At 38.2% G+C, this 24319-nt stretch overlaps 1 protein-coding gene across 1 annotated transcript in view; it reads right to left on the bottom strand.

Annotated features, from left to right (window-relative positions):
• The window catches only part of IPO8 (importin 8), a 58237-nt gene that overhangs the window by 29738 nt on the left and 4180 nt on the right, over positions 1 to 24319 (bottom strand). Inside the window, 12 exon segments of the mRNA XM_023752312.1 lie at positions 1108 to 1197; positions 1979 to 2095; positions 2371 to 2447; positions 6530 to 6629; positions 8229 to 8363; positions 10101 to 10185; positions 10791 to 10885; positions 12285 to 12374; positions 16974 to 17130; positions 18159 to 18317; positions 20224 to 20380; positions 23072 to 23153. Of these exon segments, the coding sequence (XP_023608080.1) occupies positions 1108 to 1197; positions 1979 to 2095; positions 2371 to 2447; positions 6530 to 6629; positions 8229 to 8363; positions 10101 to 10185; positions 10791 to 10885; positions 12285 to 12374; positions 16974 to 17130; positions 18159 to 18317; positions 20224 to 20360 (1242 nt within the window). The 5' untranslated portion in view covers positions 20361 to 20380; positions 23072 to 23153.

Below are 24319 nucleotides of genomic sequence, written 5' to 3'. Positions count from 1 at the left end.
GGTCAGTGTGTGTCATAGTGACCAGTCATTCCCAGTCGTTCTGCTGTTAGGGTCAATTTGCATATTACCTTTTATTATATAGGATAGAGGCCTGGTGCACAGGTGGGGGCTGGCCGGTTTGCCCTGAAGGGTGTCCCGGATCAGGGTGGGGGTCCCGCTGGGGTGCCTGGCCAGCCTGGGTGAGGGGCTGATGGCTGTTTGCAGGCTGGCCACACCCCCTTTAGGGTGGGGGGGTCCCTACTGGGGTGCCTGGCCAGTCTGGGTGAGAGGCTGAGGCCCGTTTTCAGGCTGGCCAAGCCCCCCGGCGACAGAAGCTCCCAGCCTCTCCTTTTTTCTTTTTTTTTTCTTTTTTTATTCTGGGATTTATTTAGCTTCTATAATTGAAACTTTGTTGTCTTTTGTGGAGGCTACTGCCGGCCACGGGAAGCTTGGCTTCCTCCATCACTGGAGCAACAAAGCCTCTTGCTCACTCCAGTTCCATGGCTGCCGGCTGCCATCTTGGTTGGGTTAATTTGCATATAGTTGCTCTGATTGGCTGGTGGGCGTGGCTTAAGGAGTAGCGAAGGTATGGTCAATTTGCATGTTTGTCTTTTATTAGTGTAGATGTTGTGCTTAGCAAGAAATTTGTGTGTTGATGTAGTTATAAATACTAGGCTCTTAAATTAAAGTTCTGTTTTTATTTCTTTCTCCATAAAATATATTGATTCTAGAAGTAATACACACTTAGAACACAAATAAGTTTACATGGATTATTAATTTTTCAGTCTACGAAGGTATATCTACCTAACATACTGGAAATCATAATCAAGTTTTTAGCTAAACTAGAATTTCATGCTTTTTTTGGACACGAAAATTAATTAGTTTCTGAATTTCCCTTGTACCATTGCAGTAACATCATCACTCATTACATGTTTTGCATATGCAGGAAGTGAGGGTAGGATAAAAAATGAAAACAGTTGGAATTAAAATCCATAAATCCCTCTATCTACTAGTTTGTTCTTTAGTCAGTTTGCCTCAATATGTGTCAATTTATCCAAAAACATTTAGTTCAATAATTATCTTAAAATTAAGATTTTAAGATATATAATGGAAATATGGAAAACTTACTCTAGCTCGAAGATATCCCAGATTCGACAATAATAATGGAAATACATGATTCTGCAGCAACAACTCCATTTGATCCTTGAATAAACTCTTCTGTTAGGAAATAGAAATTAAGTTTCAACTTATATATCCTAATAAAGTATGTTTATTATGACTTATACTTACTATACTTCTATTTCCAATTTTGTAAAACTATTTCACTGATATATTGCATGTTTTAAAACAAGACAAAAATAGCCCTGGCCTGTGTGGTTCAGCTGGTTGAGCATCATCCCATGCACCAAGAGGTTGCTGGTTCGATCAGATTTTGGGCTTGATCCCAGGTGAGGGGGTGTGCAGGAGGCAGCCAATCAATGTCTCTCTCTCTCCCTCCCTCCCTTCTTCTTTCTCTATAAAGTCAATTTTTTAAAAAAAATTATTTTTTTTTTAAAGATGCCCATCCGGTGTGGCTCAGTGGTTGAGTGTCAACATTTTAACTAGGAGGTCACAGTTCAATTCCTGATCAGGGCACATGCCCAGGTTGCAGGCTCAGTCTCCAGTGGGGGATGTGCAGAAGGCAGCCAAAAAATGATTCTCTCTCATCATTAATTCTCTCTCTCTCTCCCTCTCCCTTCCTTTTTGAAATCAATAAAAATATATTTTTTTTAAAAAGAGACAAAAACAGTACCTTAAATATAATTTGATACTGATTGATTTTGGTAAGAACAAAGTCAAAAGTTCTTTTTAACTCAAGATACAGGTGACAAAAAGAATATTTACAGTCAACTCAATTATGCAAAAGCAGTCACCAGTTTTAAATTATCCGTAACTTTCATATTCTCACATTTGCCAGTGCTTCACAGTTTTAAGTAAATTAAATTATAAGTAACTTAACCTTCAATAAAATATCAGCTAGGGAACCAATCACATGCAGGGCTCCATCTTTCTTCCTCGGGTCAAAGTTCGGGTCTGTTAGGATTTGATAACAGAATGCCATCATTTTTGGCAAGACCTAAAGAAATAGAAGAATCCATTTCAGTCTACATTAGCTTTCCTTGTATCACTATAGTATTATTTATATACAATGTACAAATTTTCAAAATTAAAGCATTTTACTGTGTTTCATAAAGTATTTATAATGAAGAAAACAAAATAACCCTTTGCCCTTACTAGGATAATAAAATATTCTTAAAGTGACAGATTATAACTAGTAAGACAATTTTTCAAATACTAGGGTTATATTAGAGTATCAAATCAACACAGGATTTAAAAAGAATAACTATGTACCTCTTTTCTTTTCTTTGCAGCAGTATATAAGAGAGTCTGGGCTGCTGTGGTAGGAGAAGCATAATCTTCAAAAATGTCTAAGATTTTAAAAGATTAAACCATTTTAGTAAACATACAATTACTTAATACGGATTTTAAATCTGATTAATCACTATTCCAAAATCAAGAAAAAAACAACAGTCCACATATGACATTGCTTTACAGAATAAAAAAAAGCTAGAAGATACATTGTCAGTGTTTTCTCTAAGGGTATATCATCAAGTGTTCTCATGCATAAGAGTATATATCAAACTCTACAGGGCTTACCTTTTTAAACAATCACATATATATAACCCTAATATGCAAATAGACCAAACAGCAGAACAACCAAACAACCGAATAACCGGTCACTATAATGTGCGCTGACCACCTGGGGGCGTGCGTGGAACATGGCGGGCACTGGCTGTGACGGGATGGTGGAGCAGGTGAGCAGTGGCACCAGACCAAGGCGGGGCACCGGTCACTGTCATCAGGGCCTCTGGTGGTTACTGAAAATTCTTTGCTCCCATGCACTGCGGTCCCGCCCAGCACTCGCACCTGCTGCCAGCGCCAGCCCTGCTCACACCCACTGTTGGCACCGTAGCAGCCACTCACACCTGCTGCTGACACCAGCACCGGCCCCGATCGCTCAGCGTCGTCAGCAAGTGCAAGCAGCGGCTGCCGGCCCAGATGGCCTCTCAGGGCTTCTCCACCTCTCCCTGCTCCTGAGGGGCGATCAGGGCCGGCAACCGCCTCTCACACCCACTGCCAGCAATGGCCCCACTCACACCCAGAGCGGTTACCAGAGCCGCCACTCACACTCACTGCTGGCGCCTGGCGCCAGCCTCAACCACTTCGCGCCATCAGAGGGTGCAAGCGGGGCCGGCGCTGTCAGCGTGTGGGAGTGGCAGGGGTGGGAGCGGGGCAGCCGGCAGACAGGGGACCGGGGCCGTGGTGGGAGGGGCCAGGCAAGGGCGTTGGAGATCGGCTGAGACCCACCCTCTTGCCCACTGCAGCCTCACGGCCCACACCGTGCACGAATTTGTGCACTGGGCCCCTAGTAGTAAAGAAATATATTAAATACATTTTAGGCATAGCTGCTTCACAGAGGATAGGAAAAGTGCTGTATCTCTATCAAAAAACAATAAAGATTTATTTAGTGCTTACTATGTGCCAGGCATTGTTTGTAGGCTCTGGGGACACAAAGATCAAACAAAAACAGTTCATGGAGTTTATAAGGTGAGAGTAAGGAACATTCTATACATATACACACATGCACATATAATAGGTCAGGCTAAGAACAAATGTACAACAGGGTAAAGAGAAACATAGAGAGTGTGAAGTGCTACTTTAAATAGGGTGTCAGGGAAAGCCTCTCCAATTCTCAAGTAAGGTAACACTTAAGTAGAAATTGAAGGAGAAATCTCTACAAGGAACTCTAAAGATAAAGCAGAGGAAACAGCAAGTGTAAAAGTCCTGAGGGATTGCTGGATAGCTCTTGGCCCTGTCAACAAGTATTCAAGGGGTATCTGTTTGAATATACACGTATGCAAAACACAGCAGGTATTCAAAGGGAATTTGTTTGAATATACACGTATGTAAAACAGATCACTTAACTACATGAAAATTTCAGAATAGGCAGTCTTATGTAAGAATATGAAAACTTGATAAGTAACTGATATATCCATATTTAAATATAAAAATAAAACCAAATCTACGTCTTTGCCTCAAAATATAAAACACAAACATGATAATACTAACAACTCACATTTACTGAGTACTTACTCTGTGGCAGGCACTATACTAAGGTTTTTCCCATCATGTAGCATTCTACACTAAGCTGTTAAAAAACTAACTATGTGTATTATCCCACTTACTCCATCCAGCACTATTGTCACTGCCTGCTTTATAGATGAAAACATTGCATCTCAGAGGCATTAAGTGCTGTGCCCACAGTCCCCCGAGTGAGTGACCACGCCAGCACCACACCCAGGTTGCCTTAACATCAAAGCCTGAGCTCCTGTACTTTATACCAAATCCAAAAGATTCATTATTAGAAGCAGGTAATACCTTTAGATAGGAAAGTTTTGTTCATATAAACAACTGCAAGTGACAAAAATATAAAAAGAAAACGAATGCCATAGGTGTTCTTCCCTATAGTTATCCCAAAGTAAAATATACAGCCTATTAATAAAAGCCTATGTCAGCGGTTCTCAACCTGTGGGTCGCAACCCCTTTGGCGGTCGAACGACCCTTTCACAGGGGTCGCCTAAGACCATCCTGCATATCAGATATTTACATTACGATTCATAACAGTAGCAACATTACAGTTATGAAGTAGCAACGAAAATAATTTTATGGTTGGGTCACAACATGAGGAACTGTATTTAAAGGGCCAGAAGGTTGAGAACCACTGGCTTATGTGGTTGTCACGCCCTCACGCCATGACGCCCTCATGCCCCAACAAGCAATCACCAGGAGGCTGCGTGCACAGCGGGCATGAGTGGGCAGTCGGGGCTGCGGGCGCACGTGGGTGGGTGGGGGCTTGACGCTGCATGTGCGGCATGGAGGCGGGGCCCGCGGCTTCAGCCTACCTCTTTGGGGCAATCCATCTAGGAGCCCTGGGTGGGTGGGCGGGGCCTACCTCTTTGGGGTGATCAATAGTGGGGCTCCCACACTATGAGAGGGCACAGGCCAGGCTGGGGGAACCCCCCCCCATCCCCGCCCCAAGTGCACGAATTTCATGCACCGGGCCTCTAGTATCAAATAATAGCCACTGCATTCTAGTTCCCAGAAGGAAATGGTTAAAGAAAAAGCATTTCAGCTAGTCTTGAGTTATCCACATCTTCTTCTAGTCAATAAAATGTAAATTCTGTCAATCAACACTCATAGCTCTTAATTATTTTATTTCTAAAAACTTCATATCTTATTTTATATGAAGAATAAGTGAAATAATGGTAGCTTTCTGAAAGCTAAACACTCTGCACATTACAAAAAATAAAGGTATCACAGAAAAGATAAACATTGAAAGAATATAATGACAAAGAGAAGACTGGCTAATCACTCTATTCCTAGAAAAACAAAAGCACCAGGAAGGGAGGAAATCATGTCCACATGTAATGATTTTTAAAAGGAAAGAGTAGAACGGAGGGATAAAGCAAATGGTAAATATCATTTCTCATTCATTGGCTTTTCCTGTACTGTCTCTGGATAAGAGGCACTTCCTCATTTACTGAATCAAATAGTACTAACACAGAGCACTGTAAAAACAATCTAGCATCTATACCAGTAGCATCGATACCAGTAGGCTTAACTCAAGTAGCCAGAGACACCTGGTCCACAAGGGAAAGCAATGCATTGCCAGTTTTATCAATTATTTATTTCAACATGTATTGAAGACATACTAGAGCCAAACATATTAGAGGACTGTAGAGATGTAGAAGGAATGGAGAATGCAAAATAAAGCAAATAAATAAGATACAGCCCCTGACCTCAGATAGCTCTAAGTTGTGGGAGAAACTGAGGTACACAAATAACATTTCACTATGTGAAGGGTTTGAGTATTCCATGAAGCAATTAATTCAAACCAGAGATACGGAAATGAACTCAGGCAATCTACACAGTTCAAGAGCTTCCAGGAAAATCCAAGCTAAATGGACCCTCCTCCCCTTCCCAGAGAACTGGGCCACATAGTGCAACCACTGTGGGTAATCTCATTCCCTTGTGGAAAACTTTATCTCTAAGATAAGGAGGCAAACTAAATTGGGGTGCTCTTAAAATATGCAGAAATCCAAAGGATCTGCCAGACTGAGCACAGCCCAATCTACAAATGGGTACTCCAAAAGGCTCAGAGAGGGATGGTCCCTGCAGATCAGCATCACAGTAGAAAAGATTACAGATGGCGCCAAGACTGCTTCAGCCCCATAGCATGGATACATAAAGCAGCTTTCATCTCCCACACCCAAAGGCCTCAAGTTCATTGGTTCAACAGAACATCAAACTCTCAGGAGTTTCAAAGGTTATCGTGCAAAGCAGAACTTGGGGAATTTAACAAAGTAATAAAAATCTCCTTAAAATACAAATTTAGGTCTATTACTTTATGTATCCAGGAACTAACGAGGAAAAAAACCATCTCAATTACCGAATTTCATCCTTATGTACTCATAGGGATCTTCTTGCCACAGCTCCTCATCCTCATCTTTATAACACATCACAGAAAAAATCACATCTTCAGAGATATTCTAAGAAGGAAAAAAACAAAACAGCAACTGGGTATAGCTATTCAAATTTGGGTAACACTAATAATGGATTTACTGACTGCCTTTATGTTAGTTTTCCAAACTGCACTATTAATCTTCCTATTAAGCTTGCAGCAGCTAAGGTGGGAGCAGGAAAGCAAGAGCTTAGAGTGGGGGTAGAGGGTGAGGGGATGAGGGAGTGAGGGGTTGGGTTAAACATAAGTTTGTTTTTAAACAACAATTGATTAAAGATATAGAGAAAGATGAATGTAAATGCTATTTTTTGAAGCAACAGAAAGGATAATAAAGTTTTACTAACAAATCAGTAGTAAGCATACCTTGACTCTTTAAGAAGAAATAAATATCAAGCAAAGGTTATATTTACTATTATATTTCTTTTTTGCGCATTTTTACATTTCCATTTTGGTTCTAAATGTCAACATATCAACAATATTAAAATGTTCTTTTCTTCCGTTTACAAAAACCTAATTTCCTACTCTACAAATGCAGGTTTCAGGGGGAAAAGAAAAAACCACATCTGTATGTCCACTGCTGCTAATGCTCTACTAAGCCCTTTTGTGCTCCAGCAATTACATATGTAAAAACAGAACCATCTCGCCCTGGCCAGTGTGGATCAGTTGGTTGGAGCATCATTCCATACACCAAAGGTGCGGAGTTTAATCCCCAGTCAGGGCACACACGGGGAAGGCAAGATCAATGTTTCTCTCTCAGATCAATGTCTCTCTCTGTCTCTGTCTCTGTCTCTCTCTCTCTCTCTCTCTCTCTTCCTCTTTCTCTAAAATTAACAAGCATGTCCTCAGATGAGAATTAAAAAAAAACAAAAACCACAGAACCATCTCTTAAATAAATTAAGTATTTCTAAGAGAAAAAATTCAGCCTAAGGATCCGTTTCTTATTCCTACATTACAGTCATGTAAAATTAAGGTCAAAGCCATCAAGTAGAAAATATACTATCGCAATTAATCCTTACTTTACAGAAACACAGCAAATAAAATGAAACTAGTTATCTATTAATTGCAAAGAAATGACCCGTTTGATCAAGGAGATTAGGCAAATATAATTAAGATGTCCACAGAAAACAATGCAAAAAATATTATGTTGTTAAGACCTGTAATAAGATAACACTAAATGAATTCTAACCTGGACACCAAAGGCAAAGAAAAGGAATTTCTTTTTCTTTTTAGATACCATCTTAGAGATTAGAATTCAGTTTTAAGGGGAAAAATTTCCATTTCTGACATTGTTGAATTACCCAAAATTGTCTGCATGCAAATAGGAATTTATTTATTAATGGCCTGTAATTTTTCATTCTCATTTGTCCTTTGATTAAATAACAATGTGGAATTCTATCTTTAAGTAAACAATTAAGCAAGGTCAACTGAATCCAAGTCATAAAACTTGGAAGTTTTCACTCTTCTCATACTTAAATTTCCAAGCCCTTCATATCAGATATGACTGCACTCATTTGTAATTATTAATGGAAAAATATAATCAGCATAAAATATGGAATTAGTAACACTTTGTCTAGAAAACCGAATTTAACCAGAGAATAACTTTAGAGAACTGCTCCCTGACACTCACCTGTATGTGTGGCTTCATCTGCTTCCACGTTACAGAGTGAACAACCCCTTGGTTGAGATAGTTGAATGCTTGCTGAAGAACCCGAGGGGCGATGTACTCTTTCTGTCTATATTGGTCTAAAATTTTTAGTAGTACCTATAGGAAAATAGAAAGAGAATATGTACAATTTTAAGGTTAAGGGGAGGGGCATTTAAGGCAGGACCTAAAACCCAGAATGCATAAAGATAAAAACTAACAGATGTTAAGGGAAGTCAGTATTTTGTGAGAAAGCTCTGGGGCAGTTTTAATTATTAGACAGGGTCATGTTATATGGAACAGTGCCTCACTGTAATTTCCAGCCATGTGTCCTACTTCTAACCTATGGAACTACTCAGAGTAAGTCTTTGCTCTATTCCACATACTAGTTATTCAAATACATTAAGACTAAGACTTCTGTTAAAAAGACAACAACAACAGACTTGACTAAATGAACATTGAAAACAACTATACAGCAAAAGACAGCACAAGCAGATTTTAACATTTGATAAAGGTGCATTTCAAACCAGGAGAGAAACAATTAAATTATCAAAAAAAAATAGAAAACATCTGGCATGTTCAGGGTGGTACGGCCGTGGACTCAAATAAATAGTATTGGGACAACTATATTAACCCTCTGAACAAAAATGAAGTTGATTCCCTAACTAAACTTCATACCAAAATAAATTCTAGATGGTGAAATATTTAAACAAACAAACAAAAATTAAAGCATAAAATTCCTAGAAGAAAATATGGAAGCATTTTCTTTTAGAATCTCAGACAACGGAAAGTCTTTATAAACATAACACAAAACTGAGAAATTATTTTTTTAAAGATTAAAAAGAGAGCCAAGACCGGTTTGGCTCAGTGGAGAGAGCGTCGGCCTGTGGACTGAAGGGTCCTGGGTTCGATTCCGGTCAAGGGCATGTACCTTGGTTGCAGGCACATCCCCAGTGGGAGGTGTGCAGGAGGCAGCTGTTTGATGTTTCTCTCTCATCAATGTTTCTGACTCTCTATCTCTCTCCCTTTCTCTCTGTAAAAAATCAATAAAAATATATTTAAAAAAAAAAAGATTAAAAAGAGAGAGATTGTTTATATGGAAGGAACCATGCCCAAAGCAGCCATGACTATCCCGAGGACCCTCAGTCAGAGGTAATAAAACAAAGTCCAAGGCTTCTAATATCTGGTCTCCAGAGTTCTGCCCTATAGCAAGCCTATTAAATGAACTGGTGAATAAATAAAAAGGGTTCTTTCAAAACAAGTACAGAACTTATAAATTCAGAACATAAATTCAGTTCAAGTTGTGTAAAATCCAGGTTCATAAAAGTGTCAGAGTCCTGCCATCATCTCTGCAGTGTTCAGCAATGCAGGCTAAAAATGGATGCTGTTCTTTCACTGCATAGAAATGGTTCCCAAACTTTTATAAAAAATGTGTAAGTTCTCAGCTGAAATTCTTAACTTCTGAGCTCAGCTTCTCTTGAAATAGATCAATTCGTATTCCATGAACTCTCATGATATAAAATCTTGGAATAAAGAGGTGAGGCTCAAAGAAATAGAGGGTAGGAAACTCATAGGAAGTCAGAACGTTAATAGAAGAATCCAATCTAATACTGATGACTGCTGCAGCAGAATCAACAAACTTAAAAGGTTTGAGTCCAGCCTCTAGCTGTCTAGAAGGGCACTTCTTGTAGCAGCTGCCTAGGCCACTAGGTTCTAAAACTAATTGCAGTGCATTAAACTCCTAGAGCTACCATTTCATCCCCTATCAATATGTAACATGATAATATGTTTGTAACCTACTTTTATATAGATAGAAATGCCTTAAATACTTCTATTTTTAAAGCGTAAGTTTATTACCTGCTGAATTCCCACTGCATAGGTTTTCAAAAAGAATTCAGAAAATTCAAAGTATTCTTTTGTGACATTTCCTGGGCTTCCATATCTTAAAATAGAAAGAGAAAATGTTTAAATACTGTGAATTGTTTAAACCAGCATGTTCACTAGTTTAAATACAGTCCTTTGTTGAAAGATGCATTCTATTGGGGCAGAAAACTAACACTTTCTCTTCTTTTCACAAGCCCCAAAGGAAATCATGAAAAGCTATCCTTTGACTCTGGGTCATACTTAAAATTTCAGACAGAAACTTCCACCTATTTAATTAACGATGATCCCCTAAATGTGAAATATTTCAAATAAAGTTATATCTATGTTTTCCAATAAATGCTTCTATAATTAAATTTGACTAACTTTCCTATGGAGCTGAATTACTAAGCACCTTCTTGTACAATTCCTGGATATTTCCAATAAGCTAAACAATGTCATTTTCCATTCTTTTTATAGAAAAATAGAAAGATTCAGAGAAGACTGAGCACCTCATTATGATCTCAAAGTCAATGATCACAATTAAAACAGAGGGTGACTTTTTGCCCTCTATGGCACTAAAGACAAATAACCATATACTCTGGGCCATCAAGGGACCTATCCAACTTTATTATATCCAATACTTAGATACTGACCTAAGATCATAAATCTAATACAGAGAATTACCGTTCAAAAAGACGAGCTACAATATGCAGCGCCCACTTCTTACACTTCCACCAGACTAGTTCTGGTCGATCATCCTCATCAATTTGCATAGTCTCCTAAAAGGACAAAAACACCCAGATGACATTTCTGCATAACAAAAGGTTTATGTCAATAACAGGCAGAATAAATCTTGCTATAGACCAAGTAATATTAATTGTGAATTTAGATTGCCATATAAATGCAAATTCCTTCTTAAAAAATTGCAAGGTAGAAATTAAATAAGCAAAGTAAATTTCAACTAACCAATGCTGCTGTTCACATTTATCTCCCATCTTCAAAAGGCCCAAATAAGTAGAAAACAAATACAAAATACCAATTCATTTGAGGAAACTCTGGGATGACAGAAAGGTTTTACCATGTCATCTGGAGCTGGGTGACAGTAACACAAGTGCATGTTTGCCATAATTCACTGAGCTGTTCAATAAGTTCTGTGCATTTATGTATATAACTTAAACTTAATTTGTCCCAAAATATGAATAAGAGAAAAGTACTGCGCATTTGAAGACAACCTTAAATGTTAAAATATTTTATATTTTTTAATTGAATTGGATTAGTTATCTCAGTTAATTTGATAAGTGAACTATAGCATCACTGTTACTGCAGATAAAAATGAGACACCATCTTTCACCCATCACACTGGCAACTTAGACTTTTATGTAAAATATTCTCAGTCACTGATTATTGAAGTGTAAGCCAGGGCAATGTTTCTGGAGAGTACTTTGCAAGATCTGTCAAAGTCTTAAACCTTCCAGGAGTCAATCCAAAGAAAATAATCATGTATGTCAGGGGTCCTCAAACTACGGCCCGCGGGCCACATGCAAATACAAATATTGTATTTGTTCCCGTTTTGTTTTTTTACTTCAAAATAAGATATGTACAGTGTGCATAGGAATTTGTTCATAGTTTTTTTTTAAACTATAGTCCGGCCCTCCAATGGTCTGAGGGACAGTGAACTGGCCCCCTGTTTAAAAAGTTTGAGGACCCCTGATGTATGTGCATAAAAATTTAAACTACATCCTTATAGTTAAAATACTAAAAAACTAAATCTAAATGCCCAGAAAATGAAGCATTCAATAAAAATGATAGAGTTTAAAAACATTTGTATCATAAAAAATATTTATAAAAGATTTTAAGTGAAAAATAAATTTCAAATCAGTGCCTACATATACCATTTTTATAAATAAAAGATGGTTGTATATAGACACAGAGAAAAAAAAAGCTAGAAGAATAAATACCAGTTCTCAAAAATGTTTTTTAGCATTTTAGTAGGAAAAAGGTAGTTATTTTATTAGTTTTGCTTACTTGGACAGTCCCAACATGAGTATGTTTTATTAATTATTTTTACTACAGTAGTAATTTTTCCCCCAGATAGGCTAAGATCATAAATCAGTCTACCACAAATATCCCAAAACCACATTTTCACAGTTTTTCTTAGGAACAGAAGCTCTTTCTTACAGGGGGGACTGTCCTGTCAATAATAGCTCGAAAGATCTCCATCCACGTTGTCATGGTTTGGTTATTCACCAGCTGAAGAGGCAGTGCATACTGAAAACAAAAGAACACCACCGTCAGCAGTCATTCCTCCCTCCACAAGCCAGCAATCTCAGCTATACTGGAAGGTTGAAATACATGAAATGGCTAACGTTTGACCATGAAAATAGTAATTTCATATGGTTCAACCTAAAATTTAATTTTAAATTTAAAATCTAGAAGTATATATGCTATGAATTGTTTCCTCTGAGCTATTTTAAATGAAAAAAAATTAATACAATAAGGTCTCATTTATTCAGCGTGAGATTCCAGGTAAGTGATTTTTACCATTTACCCCTTTGTCAAACTTTTTACTTCAACCACTTTTCCCCCAACTTTATTGAGATACTAGTGACCCAGTGCACAGATTCATGTATATTGAAAGGAAATTAATTAGAAGAAATATGTTAATATCACTATTGGCCCTTTCTCTAAATAGAAGTGTTAACCAAATTCACGATCAACAATGACAGATCAAAACACACATGCAATTGGCGCCAGCAAGAACTTTATATGTATCGCGCATGCACGAGTCTACTTAGCCTCTTACATATATATAGAAAAACTTGCTTAATTAGACCTGCTTTCTGATTTAGCTAAACTTTTTCCAGCCCAGTGAAGCACCCCAACTGCTCTTTCAGGTAATTGTCAGCAACACAGCAGTAAATATCAACACGAAGCAGATTATTATTGTAGATCATGCAGGGAGAACAAAAGGCAAAATATTTAACAGTAGCAGTGTTTGACTATATTCTGCGCAGTGAGAAAACCTGAAGTCATTTTCAAGTTCCACCATTTCTTACTTCTTTTCAGTCGGGTCAAGTTTCTAAACTTTCTAAATCTCCATTTTCTGGCTAATGAAAAGAAAATAGGATTCCACCAAGTCTCCTATCTACCTACTCCAGGACTTCTGTGAGGATCAAATGAGATGAGGCATGGGAAAATGCTTCACAAACATTTGGTTAAAGTGTAAAATGCTTGCACCTGGCTATAAAGCAAGTCATGTTCCTGGCCTGAAGAAACTCCAAGGAGGCTAGTCACTAGGGAGAGAAAGCCGGGCGTTGTCATGTGACGTCGTTACCCAGCACCCACAGTCACCATTTCCAGGCTCGCCTGGGCTGTGGGACGCATTTTGCACCATGGGGTCTTGGCAGCATTGGCTGCAATTTGGTGGGGTGTCGCTCCGGAGTGGTGGCAGGGCCTGTGTCCCACTTGGGGGAAGCCGAGTGTTGGTTTGTCAGCGCCAGGTCCGTGGTGCCATTTATTTTTAAATGGCCAGCGCATGTCATGGCAGCTCCTGCATTAAGCATCTGTCCCTGGTGGTCAGTGCGCATCATAGCTACCGGTTGGACGGATGGACACTAGCCTTTTATATATGGAGATAATTGACATATAACACTGTGTGTGTATATTTAAGGTACACAATGTGATATTTGATACATATATACAGTAGGTCCTCAGGTTACGTAGGAGATCCGTTCCTATGGTGCGACGTAATGCGATTTTCACCGTAAGTCAGAACCCACCTACATAAGCACCTACGTCATTCACATGGAGCACATACACAGCAGTAATGAAATGAAACAGTAAAAATAAATTTAAAAGAGAGATAACAATTCCTGACCTTTACTTGTAGTAAATAAATAATAAAAAACATAAAGCACAAATGTACATATGTCAAAATGACGGAACTTTTTTTTTTAATAAATACTGTAAATGGGAGATGGCGACGTAATCATGAAATGACGTACGTCGAGTCCAACGTAACCCGAGGACTGCCTGTATATGAGAAATGATCAGCACAATAAGATTATTTTTACTACAGTAAGATTATTTTTACTACAGTTAACCCCTCTATCACCTCACATAATTACCTATTTTGTAATGAGAACTCATTTTAACCACTTTAATGAAAATCTTTACCTCATGAAACATTTTTTTCAACTACTTTCATCTACACTGTGACATACCATAGCCACTATATTACTGTAGGTCCCCCTTGCTACACTGTGAGTAAAGTGAGATGAGGCAATACTGTCTCTGCATCCATGCCTTCCAAAACCTGCTACATGCTAAGGACATAATGATAAGAAGGAGACTCACACTCTAGTTGGGGTGCGGGGGGACATATATAAACAAGGAATTACACTATGGTGTTATACGGTGGACAGGTAAGAGCTGTGCAGTACTGATGACGGCATACAAGAGGACCACCTAATCCAGCCTGGTAGTAGCAGGGATAACTTTCTGGAAGGATGTGCAAGCTGAAACCTGGAGAAAGAGCACAGATCGGCCAGGGTGTAATGGGGAGAAGAGTGCTCCAGGCAGAAATACAGTATTTTAAAGGCTTGGAAGAGAGGGCATGACCTGTTCATGAAGCCAAAAGAATTGCAGCATGGCTAATGTAAAGCACAAAGGTGAGAATGGTAAAAGGTAAGGTGGAGAGATGAAGGGTTTTGTGGGCCATGTTAAGAAGTTCACACTCTATGCTCTTAGTGCAATGGGTAGTTTGGGCTTGAGATCGGGACAGAGGAGAAGCAGGCTGAGGGTTGGGGGAGAATGACAATGAGTTCATTTTTTTTATCCTCACCTGAGGATATGTTTACTGATTTGAGAGAGAGAGAGGAATGAAGAGAGACAGACATTGATCAGACATTGATCGGTTGCCTCCTATACATGCCCTGACCAGGGATCAAACCCACAACCTAGGTATGTGCCCTGACCAGGAATTGAACCTGAAACCTTTTTGGTATATGAATGACATACCAACCAACTGAGCCACCCGGCCAGGGCATGAGTTCACTTTTGGACAAACTAAGTTCTAAAATATGTATGAAGCCCTAACCAGTTTGGCTCAGTGGATAGAGCGTTGGCCTATGGACTCAAGGGTCCCAGGTTCGATTCTGGTCAAGGGCATGTACCTTGGTTGCGGGCACATCCCCAGTAGGGGGTGTGCAGGAGGCAGCTGATGGATGTTTCTAACTCTCTATCCCTCTCCCTTCCTCTCTGTAAAAAATCAATAAAATATATATATATTAAAGTATGTATGAAGTACCCAAATGCTCTGTACACAATCTATACTAATAAAAGGGTAATATGCTAATTAGACCGGACGTCTTCCAGACATCCTTCCAGATAAAGCCACAGTGGTAGGGGCCAAGGCAGAGGCGGTTAGGGGTGATCAGGCCAGCAGGGGAGCAGTTAGGGAGCGATCAGGGCAGCAGGGGAGCAGTTAGGGGGCAATCAGGCTGGCAGGGGAACAGTTAGGGGCATCAGACCAGCATGCAGAGGTGGAGAGGTGGTTAGGGATGATCAGGCAGGCAGGCAGGCGAGCAGTTAGGAGCCAGCAATCTGGGACTGCGAGAGGGATGTCAGACACCCCTTGAGGGTCCCAGATTGGAGAGGGTGCAAGCCAGGCTGAGGGACACACATACACCCTGCATGAATTTTGTGCACCAGGCCTCTAGTATTTAATAAATGCTAGACAAAGTCAATTTAATTGTATCATACTTTTCAAAACATATATATTTCTGCCTCTTCCCAAATTGTCAATCACTTCTTACTTACACTATCACTGTAATTATACCCCTGAAAGCCTTCTAAATCTGCTTGGAGGATACCCAGCAGGAGCATACTACTTTAGTAGCATATAATAGATAACCAAAATCGTTTAAAATGTTGAGATTTTTCACTAGTTTTTTAGGTTTTTAGCATGTATATGTTGAAAAAAAACACATTTTAGATTTTGCCCTCTTAGCTCAAGTAGACATAGAAGCTTGGGGACAATTATTTCATCAGCCTCTGGTTGACTTCCTGATTTCTGGCTATACTTCTCCCAGTGGAAAAGGGAATAAATGGGATGTTACTATATCTAATGGCAAAACATCTCACTGAACGCTTGCCTCAGAGTAAAGTGATTCTCCTGAGGAAAATTTATGAACAGTGCTTTAATAAAAAGGCAAAGGCACCATACATCTTCCTTCCCTATTACTTGAAAAAAGAGGGTGGAGAATATATTTTCCTAGTATCCCAGTTTCTTATCTCTCCTCAGATTTGCCTCCTTCTTCCTTCCCTCTCTCCCAAAAAAGGCTGAGCTGAAAACAAAATCTGCCTCAAACTATCTCTATTAAAAGGTTAAAAGGCTAAAAATATAAATCTTTATTGAAGTGAAATATTCTGAAAGTGCAAAACTACTTTGTTGTCTTTAAATTAGGTCAAATGCAAACAAACTACCATCAGTATGATTTCCCACTAAAAGGGAGTATGTTCTTTTCCTTCCTCTTCTCCTATAATCATAACTAATTCACAGGCAGATGCTATGGACAGATGAGTCAAGTAATCAGGTTCTAGGGCAGTTAATTCCCCTGGTTCTCCTAGCACTTCAGACACTGGAGTACAAGCCATACGGACATTGACTCTCAGCTCTGACACTCAGATAACTTTGCACAATCAGGTTAATTTCTGTGAGCCTGTTCTCCCATAAGGATTTTTTTTAAAGAAATACGTGTGAGAATATATAAGAAATGTTAACAATAACTGACACTTATTGAGCATCTTCCATGTGTGAAGCAGAAAAGCAAGGCCCCAAATTTGTCTTCTGCAATAGACACTTACCTGAACAAGTGCATAAAAGATTTTCAAAATCTGTTTCTGTAGTAACACAGAATAATGTGAGGAATCGGGAAGGAGCTGCATGATTTGATGTTGAATACGAGGCAGAAATATTTGCATTGCTGCTATAAGAGGCTCTCTTTCCTCTGCTTTCTTATATCTATATGAGCAAAAACAAAAAGAGAGAAAAATAATTGACCCCCTTGCAAAAGAACTATAAATAATGAAAAAAATATATACATATTTTAAAAACTATATAGAGCTAGCCAAACAAAAACATTCCAACCATTGGCTTACATTTTCTGTTTGAATTGTTAGAATAAACTTGGAAGAACTTCAAAAGAACACATCCCTCTTTTAGGCAGAATACCGAAAATCTTACTATAAATAAATAGACTAGTTTCAAGTCTATTTTGTGACTTTCCTAAATAAATTTTTCTACTATTTAATTTAACTTTCATCATACCACAATCCTTCCTATAAAATACAATTTGATATGTCTGTTTAAATAGATATTCTTATGTAACAAATAATGTGGGGAAATACATTCCTTCTCACAATATCCTAAATTAAGACATTAAAGTAGTTTACAAATGTACATGCCATTAGGTCACTTCAATTGCCACAAATCTAAAATATCTTCTAAAAATTCTACAGAGCATGAACTAACCAGCTTGTAAAAAGGTCTACAGGACTTTGCGTGAGTAAGTAGCAATCCTCTCCGAAACCAGAAAGCAACGCTATTAAACGTCGTACTTGTCTCCCACCTCCCAAGCAGCTTTTATGCAAAAAAGTCACTAGCAAAGAAACTTTAATATTTTCTATTTTGCCTCCAAAAAGTTAAATGTTTGCTGTACTTAATAATGTGCTCACTTGAAGACAAATGTTAAGATACCTCTGTATCAGAATTCCCCAGGAAAGCTCTTAGTAAGTGGTCCTCTGAAACTAGCAAATAATTTTTGAAAAGCACTGCAATATCATATCGTATCACTGCCTCAAAGATTAGCATGTACATTCACAGATTAAAGGTTCTTTAAATAACTGTAGTAAATAAACATGTTTGTGCTTATCCACCATTTGCCAAACTAACCTGATCCCCCCAGAACACCCAGCACAACCCGTCTATGCAATTTAATTCTTTTTAAGTACCACAAGGCTGGTATTTTTAGCCAATGGAAATCAACTTACTCATATGTCTTCACCAGTTGATACAGACATAATAAACTGCCAAGCCAGCTTCCGCTGCTCTGTGACTGCAAGTAATAGTCTATCTTGTCGACTACTGCTGGCCAGTGACCAGGGAAATCACATTTAATGATGGCACGAAGACACATTGTTAACTGGACTCTATAAGGTGGGGGGGGGGGGGGGGGGAGAAAGTCCAAAATCTAAGTGGTTAATAAATATCAGGTTTCAAAGACCCCTAATATTTTACATAAAATCACTTTAAGTCCTATTTACCTACATGATATAGTTATATATCTAGGAGGGAGGACAAAGAACAGTATTAGAAAGACAAACCTCAGTAGCTCAACTTACTGAAAATAAAGAGAACAGGTCATTTCCTAAGAAAAACAAATAAAGCCTTTCAAACAGTCTTATCCTAAATACAGGGGAGAAAAAAAAATCTCTCTTCTATAAACTATCAATATGTCCTTACATGGTCATTTGCAAAAGATCAGAAAGTGAGCCTGGCTAACTTAGGATTCCACAGTGAAAAAAATAAACATGTGTGTTGAGTTAAACAGCCAATAACTTAGATTCACTGAAATGAAACAAACAAAATAATGCCTTTTCCTTTGTTAACCAAATCTGTTTGAAAATTTTTCTTTGCAAAACTCTGAAATAAACTTTAAACATATTTCTTCAAAGTGATTACAGTTAAGGCTTCAGGACATAACAGAAGCAAAGCCACAAAGAACTGTCTCGTTATAAAGGTCTCCCCTTGTGCCACCAGCAGCTGTTCCGAAACAACCAATATGTCAAATCTGTATGCAAGAAAACTGAAACTTTCCCTTTTTAAAGATTTCATCTTCAGGTTGACCCTCCCAACCCTCTTCTCACTGCAACCAAGCAAAGGATGGCTATGAGCGGCCATCCTTTCCTACATTACTAGGTAGAAGCACTGCAAGACTCAGAGATATCTGAAAATGTAAAGATTTTGACAAGAAATAGATCCATGATTACACCATAGGGGAGCCACTGCCCAGCTTGGCACTTGGACAACCAATGAGAACAATGGTGGTTTTCTTTCACCAGTACACCTACTTTCTCCTCTCAGCAAAGTAACTGTACCAAGAGCAGTGTAATGTTTCTTCTCCTTCCTCACTCTTTCTTCCTCACACTTTCTTCCCTTTCTCCTGCTTATGTCATAATGTACATTAGACACAAGGAGAAAAGTTACACCTGATCTCCTGACAATTTCATTCCCCTACCTCAGTTTCATCTATTTCCCTCCCCCATTTTCAAAAGAAATCTAATTACTAGCTCAGGTTGAAAAGAGTTTGTTTCTCCTATTTTAAGACTGCAAAATCCTTATGACTCTACAGCAGTGCTGTCCAATAGACAGGGGCAGCCATTAGTTACATGTGCACACTCTGAACTTATCAAAGTTAAATTAAAAATTCAGCTCCTCAGCTACACGGGCCACACTTCAAGCACTCGATACCATGTATGCCACACGGCTAAGTGCAAATATAGGAGATTCGCATCACTGCAGAACGCTCTCCCGGACAGCGTTGTCTACAGCACCTAAGCCGAATGTGAAAAAACCACAGGTGATTCTTCTATTGATACGTACTCTATCCTGTCTCCTCCAAAGGAAAAGATACTCAGTTCATAAAAATGAATGGAAAGAGAGGCCAAGTGTTAAGAAAAGTGGTAGGTTAAAACTCCCAGAGGTCAATTTCTCTGTGTCAGGAAAAAGAAAAGCAGACAGAAAAAAGTCAAGAGATCATAACTAAGAACATAGTTATTTCCACAGCAGGGATATATACAACAATTTTAATTAAGGACGATTTTTGCCTTAACTCTTTTTTGTGGCAACTTAAAGCAACTGAATCTTTCCCAAAATATTGCAAAGGATTACAAAAGCAAAGACAAATCAGCAAAACAGTATTCTCTGAGTGCCCATCTTCATTAATTTACCTTTTTAAAAACCAAACTTGAGGATGATGATTAAATCCAACCTCCCCGCTCAATGCATATATTTTGTGCTTCCTACTATTAACCATGTAGATATAGTCTAATGTACCTCACTAAATCTGGAGACCGAATTATTCCTTCCACAATGTTATCACGTATTTGCTGGCGATCATTTTCGTGAATGTTGAATGGAAATATTGCTTCTCCCGGGGGAGGTTCTCGGTCCGGCCAGTACTGTGTCACCATGTTCTTCAAGTAAATGGCAGCTAAATTAGAGAAAAAAATGCCAGTATAGCAGTACCAAAAAGATAACTTTATTCAGCTTGTCAGAGCGTGAAAGGCTTAAACCCTTCAAAGTTAAACATGACAGCCAATAAAAAATGGAAAATCTTGCAATTATAAATCTTACAATGTGTCTTTTATATAGGCCATCTTGTATGGTGCCCATAATAAAAAATATTTTCTAGTTATAAAATTAACAGCATTTAATGACTGAATTATAAGTAAGTCCATGATTTTACCATGTGTGTATCTTTGTTGTCTGAAGGTTGCTTCTTATTTTCAAGTCCAGTTCTATAGGGATTAAAATGGTTTTGTGATCATATGGGGAACCTCGCATTCTAATGCACTATTGATAGAAAATGTAGCAGAAGCAACTTGGTGATAAGATTCAAAATTCTAAATGTTAACATCATTAAGATCCATTGACCTAGCAGTTCCATTTCTTGTCATTTATTCTATGAAAATATTCCCACAGCCGAAGCCGGTTTGGCTCAGTGGATAAAGCGTCGGCCTGCGGACTGAAGGGTCCCGGGTTCGATTCCGGTCAAGGGCATGTACCTGGGTTGCGGGCACATCCCCAGTAGGAGATGTGCAGGAGGCAGCTGATCGATGTTTCTCTCTCATCGACATTTCTAACTCTCTATCTCTCTCCCTTCCTCTCTGTAAAAAATCAATAAAATATATTTAAAAAAAAAAAAAAAGAAAATATTCCCACAAATATCCAGAGATATATGTCCAAGGATGCTCATTTGAACATTGCCTCTATAACAACAATAATAAGGATCAATAAAGGAAATGTCTATTAACATCAAATTGTTTAAATAAAGTATGGCAGTTCTGTACAAAGTAATGCATATGCACTGACATGGAACAATTCTCCAAGCATCAATGGTTAAATTTTAAAAAGGAAATTATAAAATAGCATATGTAATATAAACAGATCTTTGTTACTTTTTAAAGCCAGCATAGCCCTAGCCAGTTTGGCTCAGTGGATAGAGCATTGGCCTTGGGACTGAAGGGTCCCAGGTTTCAATTTCTGTCAAGGGCACGTACATACCTCAGTTACAGGTTGGATCACCAGCCCTGGGGCTGTACCTGAGGCAACCAATCGATGTGTCTTTCTCACATCGATGTTTCTCTCTCTCTATCTCTCCTCCTCCCTTCTACTCTCTCTAAAAATCAATGGAAAAATATCCTTGGATGAGGATTAACAAAATAATAATAATAATAATAATAATAATAATAATGCCAGTATATCTATGGGGGGGGGGGGGAGAATAGATTTGGAGAACATGCCCCTAAACTGATGGCAGCTATCTTTGGGGGTGAGATTAAGAGGAATCTAATGTATAAATTCTGTGTTTCTGTAATGTTTATATGCCATATAAAGAAGACATTAGTTTAATAAACTGCTTTAAAATCTTTAAAAATACTACTTCCACAAAGCTTTCATAGGAATTTCAGAATGGCCCTACTTAGGTTATTTAAAATAGCAAAATGTAGTTTCAGGAAAGCCTATTTTATAAAACAAAAATTAAATAAAACTGAGAGTAATGCTTTCAAAAAACTTACATAGAAGTCTTACAAACCTTATTAAAGTAAAAATTGCAATACAAATGTTTTCTATAGATTTTTTTCTAATCTACAAAGGGATCTTTCAGGAAATCATACATAGTGTTATATTTTCCCAAAACTGAATGATTCTTTGCTTTTTCATTATTATTCCAAGTAAAATTAAATACTTTTATCAGCACATAGAGTATGACCCCATTTCTATAAAACATCATCAATTGCTATACGCTAACACATGCACATGTGTTAATGATGCTCATTTATAAGTAATGAATGTTGAGTAGCTTTTTTCACTTTCTTCTTGGTATTCTTCTATAATGCCCAAATTATTTACAATGAGTATATGTCACTTCAATAATTTTTAAAAGCCCTTTTAACTATTTTTTAATTAGTATTATTATTTTATCTCCTTTATCTTGAAGTTACTATCTTTTCAGAACTCATGATTTTCCAAGGCTTTCTCCCTCTTTTTACCTTTTGGGCTCTAATGGCCAGCTTATCTTTTTTAATTTTTATTTTATTTCATTTCTTTCCATCACCATTTATTCCCCCTATGCCCTCTTCCACCTCCCATCCCCAATCTACCACAGATCCCATAGACTTAAAGGTAAGTTTCATGTTTAAAACAAAAGTCCTGCTCCCTCACCACGTGGTTAGGAACATCTGTGCAATACTTTACACCTCCGTGATCTGATACACGGATGGAGTACATAAATTCACATATATAAATTCACATATATAAATTCATGATATTAATCTGTGGGCCCAAAGGCTAGGCCTCCAGGAATCACAAAAAATTAGGGAGATGAAGCTCTTAAAATAAGGAAAGATAAGGGGGAAAACAGCAAAGTTACAGAGGCAAGGGATTGACAGATAGAAGAGAAAGGAAAAAAGAAAAAACTAAGAGAGATTTAAGAACTCAGTATCTACCCCTAAAGTTCCAGGTTAAAGGAAAGTGATTTTTTAAGCCATTAGAAATACTTCTTGTGCATTTCCTGGTGGTGTTTTTTTCTTCAAGAAATCAAATATGTTTAAAATTAAAATAAAACTCTACTTTTACTTTCACCATAAATAAGTTTATAAAGATAAAAAAAACAACTCACCTGCCTGGCGCACTGGGAATTCCACATGGTCAGAGACTATAATCCGAAGTAAACTGGGGGCAAAATTGATAATCTTGTAGGACTGAAATTACAAAGAAATATTTTATAAAATAGGGCAATATAAATGAATAACTATTAGCACTTGTTACCAAATACACTCCTGTAAATAGAACTTTTAAAGTGAAAGAAATTCTCCAAAATGAAGATTACTAAAATACTTCAAGTCAAAAAAAAATTAAACTGATGAAGAATCTGAACATTTTTATTTGTTTGTTTTGTTGTGTGTTTCTTTCAAATATATGGTCATAATGCTCTCCAGAATGGGAGCAGCAATTTGCCATAGCAACAGTAGTAAATGAGTGTGTCTGTCCACCCAAAGTAGGGATTATCATGCCTGAAAAAACTTAAAAACCTTATTCCTGTTTTAAATTACACTTCCTCTATGTTGAATTATTCCTGTGTGTTGCCTGTCTGTTTTTCTACAAGTTCCTTATTCCCTTTATCCTTTTGTAAATGGAATATTTGTTTTAGTCTTAGTAAGTTCTATGAGCTATTTATGAATTTACAATCTCAACCTTTTTGGGGGGACCAATACATTTCAAGTGTTTCTTCCCAGCTTATTTGTGCTTTAATTTAGTTTATGGTATTTTTGACAAACCAAAAACAGAAAAACATGTGCTTCAGAAAACAGGAGATCCAGCACAGGAAAAGAAGATCGCATTAAATAGCTGTGCATGAGCCCTGGAGAGGACGCAGTCCAGATGGCAAGAGGGTGCCTCACCGCACGGAGCTGTCATCAGCTCTGCTGCTGAAGCATCTGAAATTTAGCAATGCCCAAGTGAGCCTGTGCTCGTGAAGTAAGTGCCTGCTGCCTGGGTCATTTCACCCGCAGACATGTTCTAACTTGACTGACTCCTGAGTTTGGTCAGGGTGACTTTAGAAGCACACAAAAATCAAGAGCAAGCCCATTCCTTTGACCATATTCCCACCGGATGTCTGGTGCCTAGACCATATTACTTACAGCCCTGCCGTATTCCCAGAGCTTTGACTTGGCCTTGCCGGCTGACAATCCCAGAAAACACTCCTAAATTCTCAGTAAGGCTAAAGCCAGACATATGATGCAGAATCTGTCCAGTTTACCTTCTCCCAGGAGCCTGGATCTACCATGGCACACCACTCAGTTTTTTAACTTACCACCTTTCCTATCCGTTTATTTATAACTAGAGGCCCGGTGCACAAAATTCATGC

The sequence above is a fragment of the Myotis lucifugus genome, unplaced genomic scaffold (assembly GCF_000147115.1).
Source record: "Myotis lucifugus unplaced genomic scaffold, Myoluc2.0 scaffold_30, whole genome shotgun sequence".
NCBI classification, from domain to species: Eukaryota; Metazoa; Chordata; class Mammalia; order Chiroptera; family Vespertilionidae; genus Myotis; species Myotis lucifugus.
This window is presented reverse-complemented; position numbering and strand designations above follow the sequence as displayed.